We start from the raw sequence: 22,351 nt of genomic DNA on the forward strand, positions 1-22,351 counted from the left end.
AGAGCCAAAAAAAATATATATTTCAAAGGGACATTTAACAGAGACTGTATGGGGAAGGATAAGCATGGACAGGGAATGGAGCTGGAGTTTCAGGGAACTGCACAGAGCTCTATCATTGCTTGTTTGGAAAGCAGAAAAATTGTGGACTCAGAAAGTTACCTTTGCTTCTAGGAACTGTATTTCCCCCCATTTGTGAGCATCCATATCTTTTTTAGGTTATCAGCTACTTCTTGTTTTAATATTTTTAGTGATCCCCGTCAGGGATAGAGGCTAAAATGAGCAACAAAAACATGGGCCTTTATTTAGAGACATAATCTGTTTAATAAATATGACTGTAAAAGCAATAAACAATAGCAATTATACATTACGCTACATTGTATTTAACGAAAGAGAAAAAGAAGATGAAAAAGTACATCAAAAAAAGTAATTTTAAAATTAGAAATAGTTCCAACACTATAAGAAAACTTTTTGATTGGCTTACTATAAAAATAAGTTGGCTAATGTTGGACTTCAGTGGGGACTATTATACAGTTGCAGCCAAAACTTTCCCATCTTTCTTAAAGCTGTAGTTGCAAACATAATAGCAAAGCCATACAAATTGCTGTGTTTCTATCAGTCCTCAGAGAAACTGCAGAAAGAGACAGAGGACTCTGTACTGTGATTATCCTTTAACTACTACAGGCCTAATATCCTTGGGATCATTTTTGTTTTGCTAGCAAGTGGGTTGATTTAGGTTTGTGCCCAGTTTGTGACGGAGAAATTCAAACCCACCACCACCAAATCCCTGCCCTGGGACTCTGGGCCGCACTGACCATGATGCTTTCTCCTGGTTTTTGACTCAGGTTGCCATGGGCAATGCCCACTGAACAAAATCCACCTCTGTCAGTGATCGGTGTGCCTCCTACGTGTGCCTCACTGATTATGAACCTGCCTCCACCTAACATGGTTAGGTGAGTGTACACTGGTTACAGTATTTCTCTCTTTATACTCCAAACCAAAATCTTGGTGCTAGGTTTAATTACCTGAGTTGGGCTGGAAACCAACAGTTGTAATGACCATGTGTTAGGCTTCACACAACTATCCAGTGTCTTTGTGGTGCACTACTCCTGCTTTCCTGCTGATCCCTTGCAGTCTGTGCGAACACGTCCTACAGCCTCATTTCCACTTGCAGGGTAAGATACAAGCTTAAGTTATTGGTAAGAAATCAAATCTTGTGTAAGGTCCTGTGGTGCTGAGGCTCAAAATGCTTGGCAATAGTCCCAGGCCAAGTTCTCCCTTCTCTTCCCACAGTGGCAGGAGTTTGCAGATCTGCAGCCAATGGGGGTGCCAAAGAAAGCCATAGGAAAACTGCACAGACCTTTCCCTGCTCCCTATTCTATGGACAAGGTGCATTTCAAAAAACTGACAGGGCTTTGGGTGACTGAAAAGGCAGAGACCTCCTGGGACTTCCCAGACAAATTCAGCCATCAGCACTACATGGAGCTGAGGGTGTTGCTTTCTCTCAGCCAAAATTGAAGGTGTAAGGCTGGCACAAAGTACAGTAAGTTCCTGCTGGCAAGAACCTCCTGCCTGCAATGCATGCTTTTTCTGTTCAGGGTTAGGAGGCAGTGTTATCCTCCCATGGCACTACCAGTGGGATGCCTTGGGGTGGGCAGGCTAAGAAAGCTGTTTAAGAAGGAGCCTGGCCTTGCAGTTGGCATCACCCACGCTCACACTCAGCCTCCTCGCAGTGTGGGGCATGGGCAGCAGCTGCAGCTAGAGGAACGAAGGGCAGAGTCCAAACAGAGAGACAAACCAGACTGACCAAGAATATTTTCAGTGCCTTAAAACTCCAGTGTGTTTTCTTTTTGTGTGTGTGTGTGTGTGTCCTACGGAAATCTGCTGGAACGGCTACCCCTCCCGCAGCCCAAAGTGCTAAAAGAGCAGTTAAACCTAAAGCCAAGAACCCTAAACTCTCCCTCCCACCTCCCACCACCCCAGCCCTTCTCCCCCCACATCCCAGCCCACCCCTGTCCCTAAAGAAGAGACCCCCCCCCATGCATATTCTTGGCCTATATCATTATGAATTTTCTACAAATTAGAGACAGATCAGAAAAAAGAGAGTGGAAGGGTGAGGGGAAGGGCCGCAGGAGTGAATAGTGGTACCAGTTCCTCTCCCCCCACCCCCCACTAAAATTGAACACCTGTACAATGCAGTTCCACTATGGTCTCAGTATAATGTCCACATGCACAGGCTTAAAGCTAAAAACCCTTTGTCATCTGAAGAATTAAAAAGTCCAAATGCAGTGAGCTCTCCTCCTTTTTTTAGATACAGATGTTGGTGTCCTCAATTCAACCATTTACATAGGTAGGGATTTCTTTTGTGCTCTGGGGCTCAGCAGCTGTGGAAATACTTCCTGTGGCAAAGAACAAAATAAAATCAGTAAATAATATGCATATTTAGTCAAGGAAGATGCTGGCAGGTATCACCTTGATGACCTTTGGGATTCAGCTGTTCCAGACTGACACATTCTTTCCAGAAATATTTGCTTGTCATTCAAACACTGAAGGTGATATCCTGTTCTCTTGCTAATGAAGATGATTCACCCATGTTGAAGGGTAGAGGGAAAGGCAGGAGCAGAGGGGTGGAGGGAAGGAGGAGGGGTTGAGGTCCTCAGAGGAAATGTGTAACTCATTTGAAATGGTAAGTTGTTGGAGATTTCATAAATAACCTTAACCTTGCATTTGCAAAAGAAGTACTTAAACCACTCCTATCCAGAAAATAGGAAAGAGAGGTTTTGCTGCCAGAGTTTGGAGAGAAAATTAAATGATGCAGGGACATGAATTCTGATTCCTCCAAGGCAGGATCCCTGAATGTTAGTCAAAGGTGATGAAAAATCAAATGGTTTCTGAACAGGCATACAAAAGAGAAACACCCAATTACAGTCTTGCTTTGTTTTCCCAGAAGAAAGAAAACTCATTAAAAAAGAAATTGCTGATTTCCAGAAACAGATGAGGTGGTTGTATCAGAGAGTGCCTTTGCACTTTCTATTCTGTTCACACCTAGGTCCAGACCTTCTCATTTTGTCAATGAGCTCTGATTCAGTCTTCTCATTCATCTCACTGACAGGACGGAAAAACACTCTTAGGAAGTTTGTTGGACTGATTCCTTTTGATACATAATTGAGTCTGTGTATCTCACACATTTAACTTTAGGGCTTGATTGTGCAGTCATAGTTGCAAACCAAGGAGTTGTAAAAGGCCAAGTTCTGGTTCAGTGCAGTGTCCAGTAGCACAGCAGAGAAATGTATAAAATTCTGGCTGTTACAGAAAGCCAGAAATGCTATAGATGTGCCAGATGAAAACCTGCCCCCAAAATTTGCTTTTGATTTCTCTTATCCTAGAGCCTTCTAGGGTTTTGTTTCCACCACCAGAAAGAGCAGTTTTGAAGGTACCTTGCATAGAGTGACTGTCCCTTGCCACTACAGTCTGCATGACCTGTAAAAAACAAATTTTCCCTGCTCCTGGAACAGCGTGAACCACCACCACTGGATTCTTTTAGAAAGGGGAAGCTCAAAGCCCAGAGCTCACCCCACTCTAGGAAAAGAGTTCCTGACAAAATTGGGTGTTTCCCTCTTAGCATCTTACAGCAATTTTACCTTGGTGGTTTCTAGGGGGGAAAAATCCAACAGTAAAAAAAAAAAAAACAAACATAAAAAAAAATTGTTAAAGTTTAGGACCCACCGCTCTGGGTCTTGGCTTGAAATCTCTTGGTGATCCACAAGCTTTTTGGAAGTCCTCTGTCCAGACTACCTTGGTTGCATTTCCTTTCCTTGGGTTCTGGACTGTGGCCTGAAGTTGCTCTGCATAGGAAATACCACAAGGGAAGGTTGGTCTCCTCACTCCATCCTCTGTTCTGCTAAGCAGGGGTGTCCAGGTCTGCTGATAAATAGCTGTTTAAAAGCTTTTAATAGCTAAAAAATCTCCTTAGTGAACAGGTTAGGAGAGATCAGCACTGAGTGCAGTGCAGCTTCCAGCTTAGATATCAGTTTCATCATGAGCCTTTCTCCTTTTTCTCCTAGGTTGTTTCACAGGCTGCAATCTTAGCACATCACACTCCCCCCTTAAACTGTCCTTTTCCTTGGTCCCTCTCTACAGGAGCTGTGACTCCAAGCCTGCTTTAGCAAACACTCCAACAGATTTTATGAACATCCTCAGGTAAGATTTAAGGTTTGTTTAGGCTGATGAATCTGTGCAAATAAGGAATCTCAGTTGTACCTGTGCTTCACTCCTGCCTAAGTCGCAGAATCACGAAACAGTTGGGGTTGGAAGGGACCTCTGGACAACATCTAGTTCAATCCCCCTGCTGAAACAACTTCAGCCAGAGCCTGTGGCACAGGATCATGACCGGGACAGCTCTGACTATCTCCAGAGAAGGACACTCTACAACATCCCTGAGCAGTCTTTTCTCTTTAATTCCTCTAAAATAGGTGCATGTTCTTATTTGCAGGGGTACCTCCAGTCTGGACCTGCAGAATAGTCGCCTCATGAGTGAAGCTGAGCATTGTCTAAGCAGTCCTGGCTTTAGCAGAACATGTCTCCAGACTGAAACTGTCCCTGCTCTGTCCCAGTATTTCTGTTGTAGCCAGGTAACAGAAATCAGACAGATCCCAGAATGCCCTGTCCAAATCTATTCACTTTAGGGCCTAAAAAAACCTGCTTTTGGAAATAATCAAACACGGATGCCTGTGGGAGAAGTCAGCCGGAGGATAAACCCAGCTGCTCAATACTGAGATCCCAGGTTTTACTCAGTTTATTTGGGAATCAGCCAGACTAACACTGCTGCTGGCAACAAGGTCTGGCACAGCACAGAGATCCCAGCAGTCAAAACATCAACAGATATTTAGCTTTTAGATATTACTTACCAAATCACCTGCTCACCTCCATGTTCCAGGTGAGGGTGGCTGAAGTTCTTCTGGAAATGGGGCTTAGCCCCACAAATACATCAACCCCAGCAAAATAAATTACATTGCCAGCAGGACTGTTTTAAGAAGGGGAGGGGATCTACGTAGAGCAACTAGGAGAGAGAAAAAGCCTAAAGTTGTTCCCCTCCTTTTCATCACATGGCAGTGAGGGAGAGGGAAGAGTTAGAAGGTTTCCTGTAGCACAACTAATGTTGCAGCAGAAGAGGATGGGAGGAGGAATGTGCAGGAATATGGGAAGAGGGGAAACTGAGAAAAAGGTTAGCCAATTGTAAGTCAGAGTCTGACCAGCTGCAGGATGCTGCAAGTTATTTACCTATGGGGTGGACTTCCAACTTCTCATCTACTAGTTGCTCAGGGCTCATCATCTCACTTTGAGGGACATTAGGTATGCTTTCCCTCTGACTGACTGGACTGACCATCTCTTGATCTTTTTCATTCTGCATCTGTGCATATATATTAAGGCCAGGAATCTTCCTAAAACATTAACAGAAACCATCATTGTGTGGTACTCTGGCAGATGATGTAGTATCAGCTTTTACAAACTAAAAAACAACTCACTCAGAAAAAGAAAACCCAGCAAACAAACCCCAAACACCTCAGCCAAAGGCAGCAACAGAGAGAAGGAAATGGCTCAGGGAAGGTCATACCTTTTGAACTTGTAGATGACAAACACAGCTAGTCCCACAAAAACGACAGAGAGGAGCATCAGCATGGCTGAACCACTGTGACTGGGAGTAAGGTCCACCAGGGGAGCTACAGGAGAAGAGAAGGAGAAGCTTAGAGGGACCCCCAGCCTGAAGTGAAAGCTGCTCCCTCCAGAAATACAGTTCATTCTCCCCTCTTATTGCACTTGTAGCAGGTCTACACATCTCCTGGGCTTCTCTCCCTTTTTAATCCACCTGGGAAGAAACCCGAGTTCAGATCACCTGTGGTGCTTAACACAGCCCTTGGTGTGAAGTTCCACAGCTTTCCCCTTAGAGGACTTTCTTTCAGATTCAAGAAAAAAAACCAACACACACCAAAAACAATCTTAATCAAAGAGCCTCTCAGTGCTTTGATTCACTTTGCTCACCATCTTGACACAACCCCTCCCACAATAAGGCCAGCAACCCATCCCATGGGGATGGAAACCCATGGATTTCCCAGAAATACAGAGTGGTATTAAACAGTTTCCATCACTCTCACACACATATACAGGAAGGAGCCTCCAAGCAGTTCCACAGGTAGAAGCAGAGGAGTCAGCTGTTCATGCAGACACTACTGCAGACAGACAGACAGACAGATAGACAGACAGACAGACACAGAGCTCCAGCTGTGCCATGCCAAGGAGCAAGCACACCCTCACACACAGAACACGGCCCAGGTAGTGCCCTTCTCTGCTAGGCAGTCAGTCAGCTTGAACTGCTGCCAAACAGGTCCTGCCCCTCTTGCACCTCTTCACATGCACTGAACAGACCCCTCCTAAACCAGAGCCAGGAGACACGAGGAAACAGGCACACACAAGCAAAGGCACACACATCACATGCACACGTATGCTCAGCTTCACACCCAGACTGATAAAGCCAAAATTTACAAAGTGAAAAACCTTCCCCTTCCCACATCTAGCAAGAACCAGAATAAAAGAATCCATTATTATGAATTCCTCACACATCTCCACTCTGTCCCCTCTCCATCTGTGTTTTGTGGGTCTCTGCAGTTCTGTGGGATGACAAAGTGGCTCTCCAGCCTATTCAGATTCAGCATCACTCAATGTTCTTGCTCTAATGCTGCACTGAGAGCCTAGTAATAAACAGCTATTTAACTGCTTTGTGAGGAATATTGGCATATTTTCCTCTGCCTTAGTAAGTTGTTGTCTGTTGGGTTGGGGACATTGGTTTGTTTTTTATCTCGTGAGAAGAAGGAACGAACATGATAAATGAATTGCAACCTGTTGTCTATAATTGCCATAAATTAATCCTTCTTCCAGTGTGGTCTGAACAAAGAAGACAGAAGCCTGAAATGTGCTGAGGCCAATGCCTGCCACTCTTCTGTGCTCCAGGGAATTCATACGTTCACACTCACACACAGAGGGTCATTTCCACAGGGTCTGCTTGAATGTGCACTCCAAGCTGCTTTAGACACCTGCACTTCTGCTCCCTGCAGGTCCTCTGCTGCAGAAAATGCTGCTGTGTGTGGGCAGGCACACAGAGAGGGGAGCACACCCATGCACTGAGGCATGGGACATAAATGTAGCTGTACACATACATGTGTGTGTACACTTCCAAAAGCACATGTTCAGCTTTGGGGTTCAGCTGACTACAGCGTATAGCTACCAGAGTCCAACACAAAATCATGAAAAGGCTGGGAAAGAAGGGATAACATAGCCCAGAGCAGCACCTTTGGGTATGTGCATCCCCTGGGACTGTGTTTTCTAAGGGTTGCTTCTGGCACTGTGCTGTGCTCCAGGTTTCCCTCTTCATTTTATTTAATTTTTTATGAAAGCTTGGATTTCCAAAGGCCAGTTCTTCTTATTTTCTAACTAAAACAATAGCTTTCAGGAGAGAAGTAAGTCTCTCATGGCTTTTTGTCAAATTTTAGACTACTCACAAGTTTTGGTATCATGAAATTGGGCCTTTTACTTAGACAGAGAACAGTCATGACCTCTGCAGCTTGTTAAGGAGACATAATCCCCCAAAGACCTCACAGTGGCTTTTCTCTGGGTTTTTAATACACAGTTTGGCCGTCCAAGCTCATTTTGCATTCTTACTAAATCCTGTTTCTGCAAGAGACAAAATCCTACAGGGATCCTATAGACACTGAATCCAGTTACAGCAATCATTCACCAGTGGCTTTGAGAGAGTACCACAAAGCCTACTGTGCAGAAAAAAAATGAGTGTTTGCATCTGTTATGGACAAAAGGTATTCCATCCTGGTGTCTGTGTGTAAATACAAATAAAAATGTGCATTTTTTGGTAAAAATTACAAACAATAGCACGTAAAACAAATTTTTGAAGTGGACATTATATGCTTTTGGTTCTAACTTGTCTAAAAATAAGCATCTGTTCCACAGCTAATGGAAAGCAGAAACATACATCAATAATCCCAGGACATACATTAGAAAGCTCTGCTTAGGAAAAATGAAATATTGGAAACCCCAGGCCTTTCTTTTGGGAAGACTTAAAGGCAGTCACATTACACCTTTTCTTAATAGTCTCTTAGTCTCTTTTTTCTTACTGCTTACAAGGCAGCACATGGACTCACACCTGGTTGGGCAGATCCATTCATACCACAAAAAGATTTTTGGAGAGCAGTTTGCTGGTACAAATGAACTGAGGGTTTAAGTTCACAAGTTACCAAAAGAAGCTGATACCAACTGATCAGAATTATCAGCAGTGCCTGGGGAAAATTAACTCCTAAGAGTGTGGATTGGTTTGTCCCACCTCTTGCAGTAGTTAAGTAGGACCTTTGCTGTGAAATGAGGTTTTAGCATGCAGAATAGACAGTTACAGATGTAATTTAATAGCAGGACTTTGGAGATGACTTATTTTGATACAGGATTAGTTAAAGTCCAAACTGCCTGATCTTACTTTTGTGCATATCTGTATTGATTGTAGTCTTTTGGACTGCTGAACAACTTCTGAGCGGTGTTTAGTTGCTTTGAATGTTTGTTGACTCTAAAATATCTGAACATATCTGAGGCTAGCAGGTAACTTTTGCACCGTGTGACCCGGGCTGAAAATGCCATGGTGCTGCTTAGATGTTAAATATTTCAGAGATATCCAAGAAATACACACTTCTACTGCTACCTATACCATGTTTCCAAAAACACCAGTAAATTCTTGCACCTAAGAAAACAAAAGGATTAGCTGTAAATGCAAAAGCCACTATATCTTTTTGGCATGATATAGAAAGGGGAGGTAGAGCAGACATTTTAATGTCTGCTCATACACTGAGTTGTTATTGTGATATAAAAAGAAGAAATGTTTAAAATACAGCTGATAGCACACTAGTACCATTGATATATTGCTTGCTGTGCTCCAGAGCAACACAGAAGGCATAAACAGGGAGAGGATACTCACCTGCTGTTAAATGGGCAGCATGGACAAGGATTCGAACTCCTGGCTTCAACTCAAAATGGACCAGGTTTTGATTCAGCTTCTGGATCAGTGTCTCTGAAATCTGGGAAGGAAAAAAACCAGAAAAACAACCAACCACAACAAAAAGTAAAGAAAAAAAAATAAAGAAAAAAAAGACGATAAACCAAGAAATGCATTGATCATTTCTTAGTCATTGGTTTAGATTGCCAATAGATGGGTAAGAAATGGAGCTGTGGACACAGGAAAGATTTTGCAGACTTTCTGAGCACAGACTCCTATCACCCCACAAGGAAGGATTTTGGACAAAGTGGTTTGTGAATGGCCATCACTGACTGAGCAACAAGGTGCCCCATCACACCCCTGTAGGAGCAGCCCAGCAGCAAAAGAGAACTGACCCCCAAAGGAACGTTCTACCCACATGTGAAAGTGGCCACAGGAGCAGCCAGCATGTCAGTGAATTTATTCACTCTTCCAGGGAAAAGGAACATTTCAGTTGTTAATGAACACTTGCTCGAAATAAATAACTTCTTGCTTGTTGAGTGGCCAGTTCCATGCTCTTAGAGAATGTTCATAACATGTGATATACCTGAATAAAAATTAATGGTTTAGATCCTTGCCACAGCTTGCAGTTAACTTTCAAATTCTAAAAGCAAATTTCATTTCATCCATCTCTGAGATTCAGGACAGCTGCTCCCTAATCCTTAAATATGTACCAGAACCAGCTCAAACCTGGAAGTGTTTACTGACTACAGAATGTGGCTTAAAGAAAATGCATGTTCCCATCTCCTCTTATGGGTTACATGCATAACCCACTCTCTTTCATGCTATTCCACAGAGCTTTCAGATCACCAGATTATCTTCCATAACCGACAGCATCAACAGAGCCCTAGCAGAAAGGAAGCAGATTACTCCTCCTTTACGGACACAACAGAAAAGATGAGCATTTGCTGAGATAAGACCCCATGAAATCTGTATTTGTACAGTAAGGAGCCAACCTTTGGACCAATCTGTTGGCAAACGTGCCTTTTTTAAGTCAGTTTGCCGCAATATGCACAGATCCACTTTTTCCACATCACACTTCATTACATTCAAGAAGTTCCGGGCATGCTGCCATTAAAAACAAAAAATCCAGATAGATTAATCAAGGAATGGAAGCCTACAGACATGGTGTTGTCAGTTTGTTGTGTGTCTTTTGTACGTTCATATGCCTGATGTTTCGTGTATTTCACATTTTCTTACAGCAGAGATCAGTTTTCCAGTTGAACATTGGCTATATTAGGGAAAGGTGGTTGGGAAACTGGAAACACAACATCCCCCATAACCCTTAATATGCAGTTGCTGAGAATGTGTTTTCATAGACACACCAGGATTGAGTGGAATCGCATTCTAGTGCTCACCACTTAATTCAATTTGTTTTAAATAAATCCTTATTCCTTCTCAAATATTAATGAAAAAATGTCAGAAAAAAGAACATCCCAATAATTTTTACACCATCTTTTTCATGTTCTTAATTTTTGTCTGGTTGAGCTATTTCAGTAAATTCTACCCAGATATGATTAGATGTTCCTTGGCTATCATTCATCACAGTATGAGATTTATCTGCTTCTTTTATTTTTTTTTAACATTCTTAATGGTTCTTTCAATACTCTTGGCTCATACACTTAATTTCTGGCTGCTGATCACTTGAATAGGTGCCTTTGGTCCAATATCAATTTGGCAATAACTCTTACAGGCATTTTATTTATATTTTTAAATATATCTCTTTAAAGTTACAATTTATTTCATGGGTGTCAGAATGAGCAGTAAATTTATTTCTTCCAATATCAAGAAAAAATACCACCTGCATTCAAAGAGCCATCTGTTGAGCTCAGAGCAGCAGGGATGGTGACACAAAGATGTGCAGTACATGAAGAATGCCTGAGAAGCAAATTATAGCTCTCTTTAAGGATTTGAGCATATTAATAACCAAGATTGACAACTATAAAAAGTTTTTCATCTCTAAAACTAGAGCAACAGATGCAGATTGATATGCTGTAAACCAGGTACATTAATGGCTCATGGAACTAATGGGAAAAGTATCATCCTGGCTGTATGCAGTCCCACATAAAACCTAACAGTTCTCTTCCATAATCCTGCAGGAATTTTCCTTTCTGATATCCTGATGCTTCTGGGGTAGCTGAGCCTCTGGAAAAAAAAAAACCCAACAAACAAACAAACCCCCACCCCCCCAAATACAAGACAGTAAAGTAAGGAAAGGAGACAACCACAAGTTGTGTCATTCCTCTTCAGCACACTGTGATAGCCACACAAAATGGCAGGGCAAGAGCAGAGGTGAAGAACACACATGATGCCTTCTCTACCAGCAGAGTATAGAATGTGATATTCCTGGGATATCTAACAGTCTGCAGCTAGTAAATGTTGCTAGGTAGTACTGGAGAATGGCTTCCTCAAGGATTTGGGCAAGAAATGGAAGAATGGGAGAATCTGGAGAAAGCACGAGAAGGTACAAGAGGTTTGGTTGGGTTCTAGTGACCCGAAGGAACAGTGAGATCTCCCCTGGCCTGCCTGCAGCTCCTGTGGCACTGAGTGAAGAGGCACAACAGCAGCTGAGAGGTGCTGTGGCTGCCTCCCAGCAGGCAGGGTGTGTGAGAGGAAAGTCAACAAAAAAAGGCTTTCCTCTCTGAAGGGCCAATGGAAAGGAAAAACAGGAAGGAGAGAGGCTGTAAGGATGAAGTAGTAAGGAAAAGGAAGACAGAAAGAAAGAGTCACAACTGAAATTTATTATTACTGTATTGCTTTGTTACTTGATTATGAATGAGGACTTCATTGTATAACATGAACAAATTCATCTCAGACTAAAATAATTTCTGCCTGAGACCACCAGTGGTTCAGCAGAGCCCTGAAGCAGCTGTAACCATTCCAGGACTACACACAAAGTGTCAAAACTGGCAGCAAAACTGTTCATTCTGCACAGAGTATAAAGCACATCTCCTTGGCTCGATTAATTACATGTTTTCCCAGTGGCTTTTTGTGTACAGCTTTGTTTCTGGGTTTTTTTGGGTTTTTTTGCCTTGGTCTTTATGGAATCTGAACAAGTGAAAAAAGTAACAGTCTAAGATCTTCAAAAGTGCTGGAAGTTCTATTGAGAATCAGACATCTGCCTTCCTCAGGCAGCTCTGGAGATTCCTGACACACACGTCTGAGGGAAGAACAGATGCATTCAGACGTGTTTTTAAAATGTTTGCTTGTTCAGTACAATATTTTCATTTTTCTTTATGTGGAAAACAAGATAGGCATACACAGTGAAAATGCTTTTCTGTACTCCTAAGAATTATCTGAAATAGAAATAGAAAACCATACATAATGGCTTACAAAAGCCAGTATTTGAGGTCAGTGAGCAGTTTACATAAACCTCAAGGGTCAAATTCACACTGGGATTGGACACTGGTCTCCAAAGCTGGACCTGGCAGTGTTTGTGGTCCTCACATGGTCCCAAGGGGGCCTGTGAGCTGAAAGGTCAGTCAGGACATTTGCTTTGAGATTGGAGGACAGACTCCTCTGCCTTTCTCACTCTGTCGAGCCTATTTCTAGCTCAGTTATCAGACTTTAATCTAGGAGTGGTTCTGACTAGAGTTGTTTACAGTATTAATAAAGTGTCTCTGAATTAAATTTCCACACAAAGGCTGATCTCAGTTGTTGAGGTAATTAAAAGGTTTCAATGGTGAACATTTTGGGGTTTGTGCTTCCCTTTATTTCTGCACTCAAAGTGATACCATGGATGTATTTTGGTTTAAAAATCAGAAAAGGAAACATCAAAGTACTTTGACCTGTTTCAAAAATAGCAGTGCAACTCCAGTTGAACAGGCAGACCTTCATCTGGGGAACAGGCTGGCCTCAGGCCTCCCCCTCTTCATCTCTCCCTCTTGGAGATGCAACTAACTTAGCTGAAGACAAAACTTCTTAGAATAGCAACCTCCTAATTTACAGTCTTCAAGAGTCTCTCTTGTGAAAATAATTAGCTTTCAGAATTAGTTTTGGTCCTTAACTGAGCCTCATTGACTTTATCTGCTTCATTTGCAGAATTAAGCATGATGTGCAAAAATAATTTAGTAATAGGAACTATTCTTCATGTATCATTTTTCATCAAAGGACACATAATGAATAATAATAACAGACAATTTGTGAATGGTAAAAAAAAAGAGATTCCAATTTAAAAATGGAACAAAACAAAAATTAATTTGGCTTCTCTTAGCATTTTGTCAGATTTAGGACTGTAAAAAAGCCATGTGAACCAAGAAGCAGAATTATCACTGAGAAGGGCATTTTCCCATACCTTTATTGGCTTTTGAAACCCCTGGTATAAACTATTTTAGACTAATTGAACGTGATTCAACTGTGCTAGTATGCACTAGCTAAGAATCTTGATAATTTTATAGATACTGTGTAAAGATCTCAACTAATGAGTGCTACACTTCTATTCAATTCATTGAGCAAATCAATAAACAACTAAGGAAAGAATTATGCACATTGATTTAGTAGGAAGAAACTCAAACCAACATTGGGAAAGTGAAGCAGGAGTCAGGGCCAATGTGGATTACTTTAAACTGTGCCACTTGCCCTGGATAACCTTGGACACTTCACATGGGGCCTCTAGAGCTCGCTTGCCTTAGCACTGAAAAGAGCACAGTCACTGACTTAGCAGCTCCAGCAGGAATTTCTTCAGATCTTTAATGAAAGATGATAAATTCAAGCTGCTGGGAGTACCCAGGGACACTGTGAGAGCACAAGGCAGAGGATATTCCTGTGGTTACTCTGGGACAAGAATGGAGCAGCAGATATGAACCCAGAGAGAACCTGGACATAAAAGCCAGGATCCACTTTTGATGAACAAAGGCAACCAAAACCAGCCTTGAGAATCAAGGGCTGCTCTGTACACTGAGCAAAAGATGAGGGAGAGAGGGCTCACAGTCACGTGGAAGGAGTTAAATCAAAGGTATTAAGACAAGAGATTTACACAGCCTCTCCTACAGCACACAAGCAGCTATTAAGAAAAGCTGGCTAAGGAAATAAAAAGCCGCTGTTACAAGGTCTTTTGGTTCACATTATTCCATTCTCTCCTCATCTGCCTTTACTTCTTAACACTGGCCCAACCTCCCCCAAGTACCACTGGAAGACTTGATCTTCATTCAAAGGCATAGATGTTAAAAAAATTCTCTCCTAGTAAACATTAAATGATTTACCCTGTATATCAACCTCTTCCTGGAATTTAATTTCCAGGACTGATTGGCACAATTTTCTGTAAGATTTGAAGGCGTTCACTGTCATGATCTTGATGCTAAATATGTTTTGGTGATGGGCACATCTGAAATACATCAGAGAAAAGAAAAGTACTGAAAGCAAATACACTGAAATACTAAAGCTTAGGAGGGTGGGTGAAAGAAAACCCCAAACTATAAAATAAGATAGAAGCTTCATCAGCTGCAATGAAGCAGATGTAAAACTAAATCTGCTTTAAAGAAAGAATCTCAAGAGATATATGCTTCCAGGCTTCCTGAATGCCACTCTCAAAGGTTTTAAATTCACAAGATTCATTTAATCTCTGCAGTTCATCACTGTCCATTTGATATTCAGTCATCCATGTCATTTCCCATCTCTTTGGCTGGATACAGATACTGGCCACAGCTGCAGCATATTGCATACAGTTGGCTACTAACCAGCTGATGTTACCATTTGCCAAAGTCTCCATCCTATGCTGCTGAGAGCTCTTCTCAGAGAAAAGATTAATGGCCTCAAATGTCATTAACTATTTGCTCCTACCCCCTGTTTTGCATTCTACAGTAATTTTGAACAGGCCAGTGAAAAGCACCCAAACGGAGAACTAAAGAGAAATTCTGGATGACACTGAAACCTCCACTTGAAACTTCACTTCAGAATTCTCATGTACCTTCTGCTTACATTTCATTTGACTAAAAGAAAACGCATGTTTGAAAAAAAAGCCCCCACTAGAAAACAACATGGAAGAAGATCATTTGAGAAATGCATAAATAGAAAGATAACCCCTCAAAATCCTCCTGCGGAGTAAAACCATACACTGCAACAAATAATCATAACTGCCCTCTACTGAATTTTAAGGAGAGTATTTTCCCACCGAGCATTCATTTTGAACTGGATTTGTGCCAAAAATAACTCAGTTTTTTGAAATGTTACTATTAGAGATTTGCCTTTCACTGAAGAGAAAGAATTTTGAAGAAATCTGCTTTTGAAGTAGCAGATCTGAATTCTGTAATTATTAAATCACCAAGCCCATCCATAAAGATGGTGTAACAACTGCATTCCATCCCAAGTGGCCAGTGGCAATTCTGTGTGGCTGTTTTTGCAAGATTTGGGATATTTCAGTGTTGTTGCAGTTGTAGCATGCAAATCAAAGACCAGTGTTTGACAACTGCCAATTATTTCTACATTTTTAAACAGGGTGGTAGTCTGTCCTCAGCTACTGTTAAATGAAGCAGAGCAATCAAATGACCCAAATAAAAAAGAAAAAGAAAAAAAAAAAGAAAGAGAAAAGCCACAATATTCCTGTCATAAATACATAAATACAAGATTTATAATGTGTTTTGGGATTCTGCAGGATGAAAAGGCCTTTTGATAATTTAGGAACCTCTGAAGAATAACTTTGCACTGACTATAGAAAGTGGAGTGGATCAAGCATTTATTTTGTATTTATGTATTTATGTATTAGGTGAAATTGTCCTATATTGCACATTGAGAAAACTTTCCCAGACTCACATGTAACAGATTTTTTTAGCTGTCAACAGCAGTCAAACTTTTTAAAGGTACTTTAGTTTGCAATGGAAAATATTAGGAATGCAGAGTTCCCATTTCTAAATGCAAACAGATATGACAATAATTGATTCTATGTATACATTAAAAAAAATATTTGGGACAATTGTATGAAAGTGATACATCAAGTCAGGAAGAAAATGGCATTTACCATCTAAGCATAGTCTCAAAGGGAGCATGAGACACAAATGCACTACCCTCATGGAAAACTGCATGGAAATGTACATTTGTCAAGTGGGGCACTACTGCAGTCCCACTACTGTTGGCCTACGGGTTCAGATTCAAAAAACATGAGTGGCACAAAGGAGTGTTATTGACTTTGATAAATGGGAAACCAAGACCTAGATTTTCAAGGGACAGTGGACATTTAAGTGCCTCTGAAGTCAATGGGAATTATGCACCTAGATACAAGTGGCTGGGCAGAGAGACCTGAAAGTATGTTTACAAAGCCAAATGAATATGTGTCAGATAAAAACAGAACAGCTTAATCCACCCCAAGGAGAAACAGCAAAATGTAAGCCTCCCATGGTTATTAAATATGAATGAGATTTACTGGTAGATGTGAAAGTCCATTGAACCACATACACCCCTCATGGTTTCCCATGGCAGAACAGTGGTCTAGCTCAGGTGATGAAGAAAGTTATCTCTATAATGAAGTGCTTCCTTAAGGAACCTTATTCCATTGCCGTACTTGTGTAAACTATTCCCATTCTATTCCCTGTATACTTGGAAGCTTCTTTTCTAAATTAGAAGAAATAATTCAGAACTGTAACTCCTTTGGGTGTGCACCTGCAAACTGGCAAACTCACATACGTGCCTTTGAATAGCTTGTTCCTTGCCCATGAGCACAAAACAGACTTCTATTCCTACCAGAAAAGAGCACTATACATCAGAAGTACCTCAGAAGCAGCTTAAGCTGTAGCTATCAAAAACATCTGCTCCCAAAACTCATCGCAGCAACTTCAAGCACGGGGAGAGGCTGTTGAATGAGCTCTGAAACACTTTGGGCAAGGAACAGTGGAGGATCACAGGCAAAACAGATGACATAACAGGAGCAGTATCAGAATATGCTTCAGAGCAGAGGGCAGAGACATCTTTTGTGGCCCTTGGGCAGTTCTCACTGAAAACCCCACCATTTTCTGCTAGAGTTACCAGGAACGGGAATGCAGCACCCACAGGCCAGAAAGAAAACCATTCTGACCATCCTGGGGTTTCCTTCCCACAGGAGAGAGCTGGCTGCAAATGGCAAACAGCTTCTCTCTCCTCCAGAGGTTACCATTTGGACTCTGCAGCATGCCAGAGATGTTGATGGAGTTACACTGAAAATGACATTTCTTCTCGACCATAAAAAGGGCCAGTGAGCACTGCCAGGGCTTCCTTTCTCCACAGACACAAAGACTGTATTTTTACAGGAGAGAAAAAGAGAGGCATAAAAAGAGGGAGAAAGAGTAAGCTGCTGAGTGCCGGAAGGCAGCTGGGTCAGATGTAAATTTGAAAGTTTATGGACTGGCTTCCCTGCCAATTTGTGAAGGAAGCAAGGAGAAGGGGAAATGAAGGAGAAAAGGAAGGAAAGATTTTGCAGAGTAGTAAATCTCCATATTTTTTGTTTACTACATGGGTGGTGAAAATCGAAGAAAAAAGTAATTTGTCAAAAGAAAAGATGACAGGTAGGAATGCTGAGCAAGGGAAAGCTTAAGGGTATGGGTGACTTGGAGGTTTGAGGCTCATGGCTGAGTTAACATGGCTTGAACCATGGACATGGAGTATGGAGGGGCAGAGGTACACTGGTGCTTCTCTCAAAATTATCTTTGCCCCTGGAATCTGAACTAATAAGCTGAGAGACAGCAAAGGAGCTATGGGACAAGAGGACATAGTTTAGTGGTGCACATGGCAGTGTTAGGCTATCAATTGAGCTCAATGGCATTAAAAGTCTTCTCCAACTTTAACAATTCTATAATTCTACAAGATTTCAGGATTTTTTCCCAGCACAATGTTTTATCTTTTAATTACAATCCTGCTAGGCCCATCTGGCTGGTAGGACCTTTTGGGTCTGCAGAGAGACAGAGTCCTTCAGTCACCACAACCTATTTCAGCTGTTCACACAGAAAACAATCCACAGTGGCTCAGCCCCACTTCCAGCACCATGAGGAAGGCAAGCAGATCCCATCCCTGTGCCTTAAACTAATGAAGCTCTGAACTGCCCAGGATCACCACCAGCTCTCTCCTCCAGTGCATTCTAGATTCTGGACTATAAGCTTCGCTTCATGAAGCTACTCCACAGCTCCTGAAAGCAGGAATCAGCCCCTAAATCCTTCCTTCTTTCTTACCACTTCCATGAAGTAAACAGGACTTCTAGGGGAAGACAAATATGTATCTAAACTCCTAAAGGAAGCTCCAAAGCCTGTTTCCAAAGCTGGGGAGAAAAAAAACCCCAAAAAAACGCCCCAACCAACCCCAAAAAAACAGAAACATAAAGAGAAGCCCTGAAGAGAATGTAAAATGTAACATGTACCCCAGTGAATCAGATGCATTCCTACCATAATTATCAGTTTTAGCCACATACAAATCCCATATACATACAGATATATATCTCACACATATACACACACAGAGAAAAGCATAAACATACACTTCTCCAAGTAATGGACACAATACCTGCTCTAGGTTTGCTGCTGTTCTTTTTTTTTCTCCTGTGGCATCTTGATATGGTAAAATGAAGAGCTCAGCAGACGTGGGCAGGCCAGGGAGCACTGCGACCAGAACATGCTTGCTGGAAATGCCTGTAGCCTGACACACAGACAAATGGAGACAGAAACAGAGGAGATGGCACTGAATGCTGAGAGCTTCTTCATTAAGGCATCACAGTACTTTCACCATGTAGGCTGTATCTTGTACATCTCGTTGGCTGAAATTTTTAAGTTGGGACATTAATATCCCTAATTTTGACACATTAGACAAAAATTTGTAAAAAGTCACCTACAGGCATAACTGCCTTGGCCATCTCCAGTCTTATGTTTCAGCTAACACTACACAATCTGATTGCCCGGTTATCATCCAAAAAAGGACCTAGTTTGGCTCTCAGGAAGTTTTGTTAGACAAAGGAAGGAGAAACATAATTTGATGAATCTTCCTCCATTGCCTTTCTATTGTGAATTATCTGCCAAAGGCACTTAAATGTCAAGGTTTTTATTTAACCTGAAGTTTTCAAGTAATGAATTTAGTTGGTCACTTTTAAAGTGGTGGAAGAGAAGTGCCTTCAGATACAGATCACAGAGGCACAGCACAGATTCCCCTGCAGTAAGGGCTTGGAAGCCTCTCAGACATTAACTGGACCTAAACCTCAGGAATTCTTTTCCATGGTAGTTCGGGAGCAAAGACATGGAGCTCATCGGAGGAAATGATGGATGCAGGACAAAGGGTCAGCAAAACTGATCACAAATCACAATTTTCTGAGCTTTTCCTGTGGAAAACCCTAGCATGACTGCTGACAATCTGTGGGAAACTATGTGGAGTCCCCTCCACCACACACCAAGGAAAAGCATGTGTCTTTGTTCCCTTCTTTTATTTGGCTTTGTTTTGTAATGTGGATTTAGGAAAAAACTCCTATAAATATATAAAGGTCTCCTATATTCTTTATGAGTATTCTGTGAAGCCAGGGCTTGCATTATTTCTTCTTGCCTAACAGGTTGCTTTAAGGTGTCAGGAAAGACATTCCTTCATTGCTTCACTGCCTTCATTTTCAGAGGCTGGGAACAATTTTTTTTTCAAAAGTGGGAGACAGTAATCAGAAAATCAATGATGCGAGCAAATAATTATGATCAAAACAAGAAAAAGGATATTTTGTGATACTATGAAATTATCCCTACTCAGAGTGAAGATCAGATTTTAGTGCAGAACTGTAATTTTGTATGCAGAATTTTATCCAAGTCTGATGATATTTGGTAATAAGAATATAATACTTTAATAAAAGTTCATAAAAATTCTATAGCACAGCTATAATTTCCTATTGAATTATTTAGTTATTTGACTCATTTTTATACCTTTTACTTAATTGCTGTAGAAATCTACTGGGTTTATCTTTAATTTTTACAGGAACTTCTCACAATGGCTTGTTTAAGGTGAACCATTTAGCTACATAAAGATGGATAATTAGCTATCAATTTTTATTTTTTTAATCAAATAACAAAAAGACTTTGTCTTTTCACTGCTCTGCTTTTAGAATGTAGCCTTGGTACTGTGGTTTTACAATTCTTCTTTTTCATGGCTTGATTTTGCTTTATTGAGATGTTTATATTCTGAAAATTCACCTTGAAGATAAATGGATCCTTGAATACTTGATACAGACATAAATATGTCAGAAGATCAAGCTCCAGAAAAATGCTCTTTTTTTCCCTTTCCTCCTCTCTTAACAAAATACCAGAAAAAATCTCAGAAACAATACAGACAAATTTGTGCACCTGATTAGTGCATACTTTTTTTCTAGAGTTTTTGCCCAGATGATGCCACAAATAACACTTAAGCTTGCTAATAACACTGGCAAGGTTTTGTCCTTTCAAAATCTGAGTATCTTTATTTTTAAATAAAAGCAGAAACACTATTTCAAACAATTCTTTGCACTATTTTTCTATTGAGCTGAGAAAGCCCAGCTATCTCTTCTAACTCTTCTTACCTCCTCAATTTCAAATCCAAATCTTCAGCTACACTAGAATGTTTTTGTGACATTCTGTTCCATATTTAAAGAAAGAACTTCAGTTTCTGTACAGTGTTGATGGGAAAACCAGCATCCAGTCCTGCCCTGTGAGCCTTGTGCCATATGAAGGATTTAAAGTACTTGTTCTGGTGCTCTTCTGTGTAGAAAAGATTGTTTAATTTTTGGTCTCACAAGTTTTTTACAGCATATCTGCAATTCCATCAGAACACCGTTGCTTTACACTGAAGGCTGACTCTGGGCACCAGATTGTCATAGGATGACATCATTTCACCTGTCTAAAATTTAGGATGCTGGCCTCAAATGCTTCAGTTCTCCATTTCTGCGTGGTGGAAACAGAGACACCTTGAGAGACCAGCTGATCCAGTCCTAGTGAAGGAACAAACCAGGAACCAGAACCCCTGTAACACAGGTTATGCACACAGCTTACCTCCACCAGAGCTCTCTTGACTACTCTGCTGATGTCCCTTCTCCACTCTGGGATATCTGGGTTGTACTCGTCAAGGTTTGGAGAGAACGATAACCTCAGGGACTGAAATTTCTCTGCAGATGCAATGACAGAGTGGTGAGTAAAGACTGAAACGCTTTAATGCCAAATGAGGGGTCAGAACTTTGTGAAACCTGATGCAGCTCATGTTTTGCTTAATCAATATGCAGATGGTGCACAGACTGAGGGAATCCAGCAGAGCACCTGAGAGTCTCCCTGAGAGATGTGGAGAATCTGGGAGATTCATTACTTGAGTGTCTTGGAACTGAAAAAGGTGATCAGTCCTTGCTTGAGTGGATGAATAGCACTGCAAAGGGAGCTGTGTTGGGAATGTAAATAAAATGTTACCTTCAATTTGACTTCTGGAGCAGGCACGCCCTGCGTAGGAAGCTGTGACTGGACTCTCATAGACGTGCCCCAAATCCTGGAGATCTTAATTGGAATGGAACAGGGATAAATGTGGGGAGAGGAGTAGCCTTGGAAAATGTACCCAATCTCTGCTGCTGTTAACAGAGGTGCCCACAGCGATCACTATCAGCTAAAACTGGGATCCCCAGTGGGTTTTAGGCTCCATCTACACTAGATGGTATTTGTGTGCCCTAACTGCTTCTGACGCACGACAATAATGTCAAATCAGTACAGATTTCTGTGCAGAACTGTGGCACACAGCATTGATTTGTCTTTCAAGCTGAGCAGCTTTTCTGTGAGTTAAGAGGCCTCTGCTGGCCAAGAAGGGGGAAAACCAGCTTACAAAACAAACTAACATTTTGACAATCATGAAAGATGATGAAAGAGTGATGGAGCACATGCACAGGGCTCTGGGAAGGAGATCAATATTCTGCAATCATGTCAGTCTGCACTAATGTCAGGCAGTGGCCTTCAGAGATATTGCACTGGACTGGTAACACTGGAATTCAATTTATAATCTCACCCAAAGCATTCTGGAATAAAGACCTCTTGTTGCTGCCAGGTAACCAGGCTCTGTAAATGTGGACTGTGGAGAATCCTGTGTGAAACTAAAGGGGAAGAACTCACCATACACTGCAATAGTCTTTGTGTCCTGAAGAATGGTGTTTCCTGCTGAGACCTGAACAGTGATTGTGTTCATCCCTTCCACAGAAAATGTGAATGTGATGCTCCCTTCCAATGTGATCAGTGGCTGCAAATACATCATAAAAGGAAAAATTCAGTTAATTTGGCTGGAAAGGAAAAGCAAAAATGAGTTTGGCTCTCTAACATATTGGGATGGTTTGAGGAGTTAGTTCCAGGTTGCAAA

The 22,351-nt window shown here is 41.4% G+C and overlaps 1 protein-coding gene across 3 annotated transcripts in view; it reads right to left on the reverse strand.

The window, feature by feature from the left end:
- Window positions 1-2,039: 2,039 nt before the first annotated feature.
- LOC102104334 (VPS10 domain-containing receptor SorCS1) overlaps window positions 2,040-22,351 on the reverse strand; it is a 261,124-nt gene continuing 240,812 nt past the window's right edge. For all 3 annotated transcript variants that reach the window (XM_005520882.3, XM_088059513.1, XM_088059512.1), the window contains 8 exons: window positions 22,111-22,234; window positions 21,019-21,131; window positions 18,536-18,667; window positions 9,023-9,122; window positions 5,612-5,717; window positions 5,278-5,438; window positions 3,724-3,842; window positions 2,040-2,396 (listed from right to left, as the gene is read on the reverse strand). In XM_005520882.3, the coding sequence (XP_005520939.2) occupies window positions 2,340-2,396; window positions 3,724-3,842; window positions 5,278-5,438; window positions 5,612-5,717; window positions 9,023-9,122; window positions 18,536-18,667; window positions 21,019-21,131; window positions 22,111-22,234 (912 nt within the window). In that variant the 3' untranslated portion in view covers window positions 2,040-2,339. The remainder of the gene's footprint in view (window positions 2,397-3,723; window positions 3,843-5,277; window positions 5,439-5,611; window positions 5,718-9,022; window positions 9,123-18,535; window positions 18,668-21,018; window positions 21,132-22,110; window positions 22,235-22,351) is intronic.

The sequence above is a fragment of the Pseudopodoces humilis genome, chromosome 9, assembly GCF_049639895.1.
Source record: "Pseudopodoces humilis isolate 2021_Gansu_Grassland_sample_001 chromosome 9, ASM4963989v1, whole genome shotgun sequence".
Taxonomy (NCBI): domain Eukaryota; kingdom Metazoa; phylum Chordata; class Aves; order Passeriformes; family Paridae; genus Pseudopodoces; species Pseudopodoces humilis.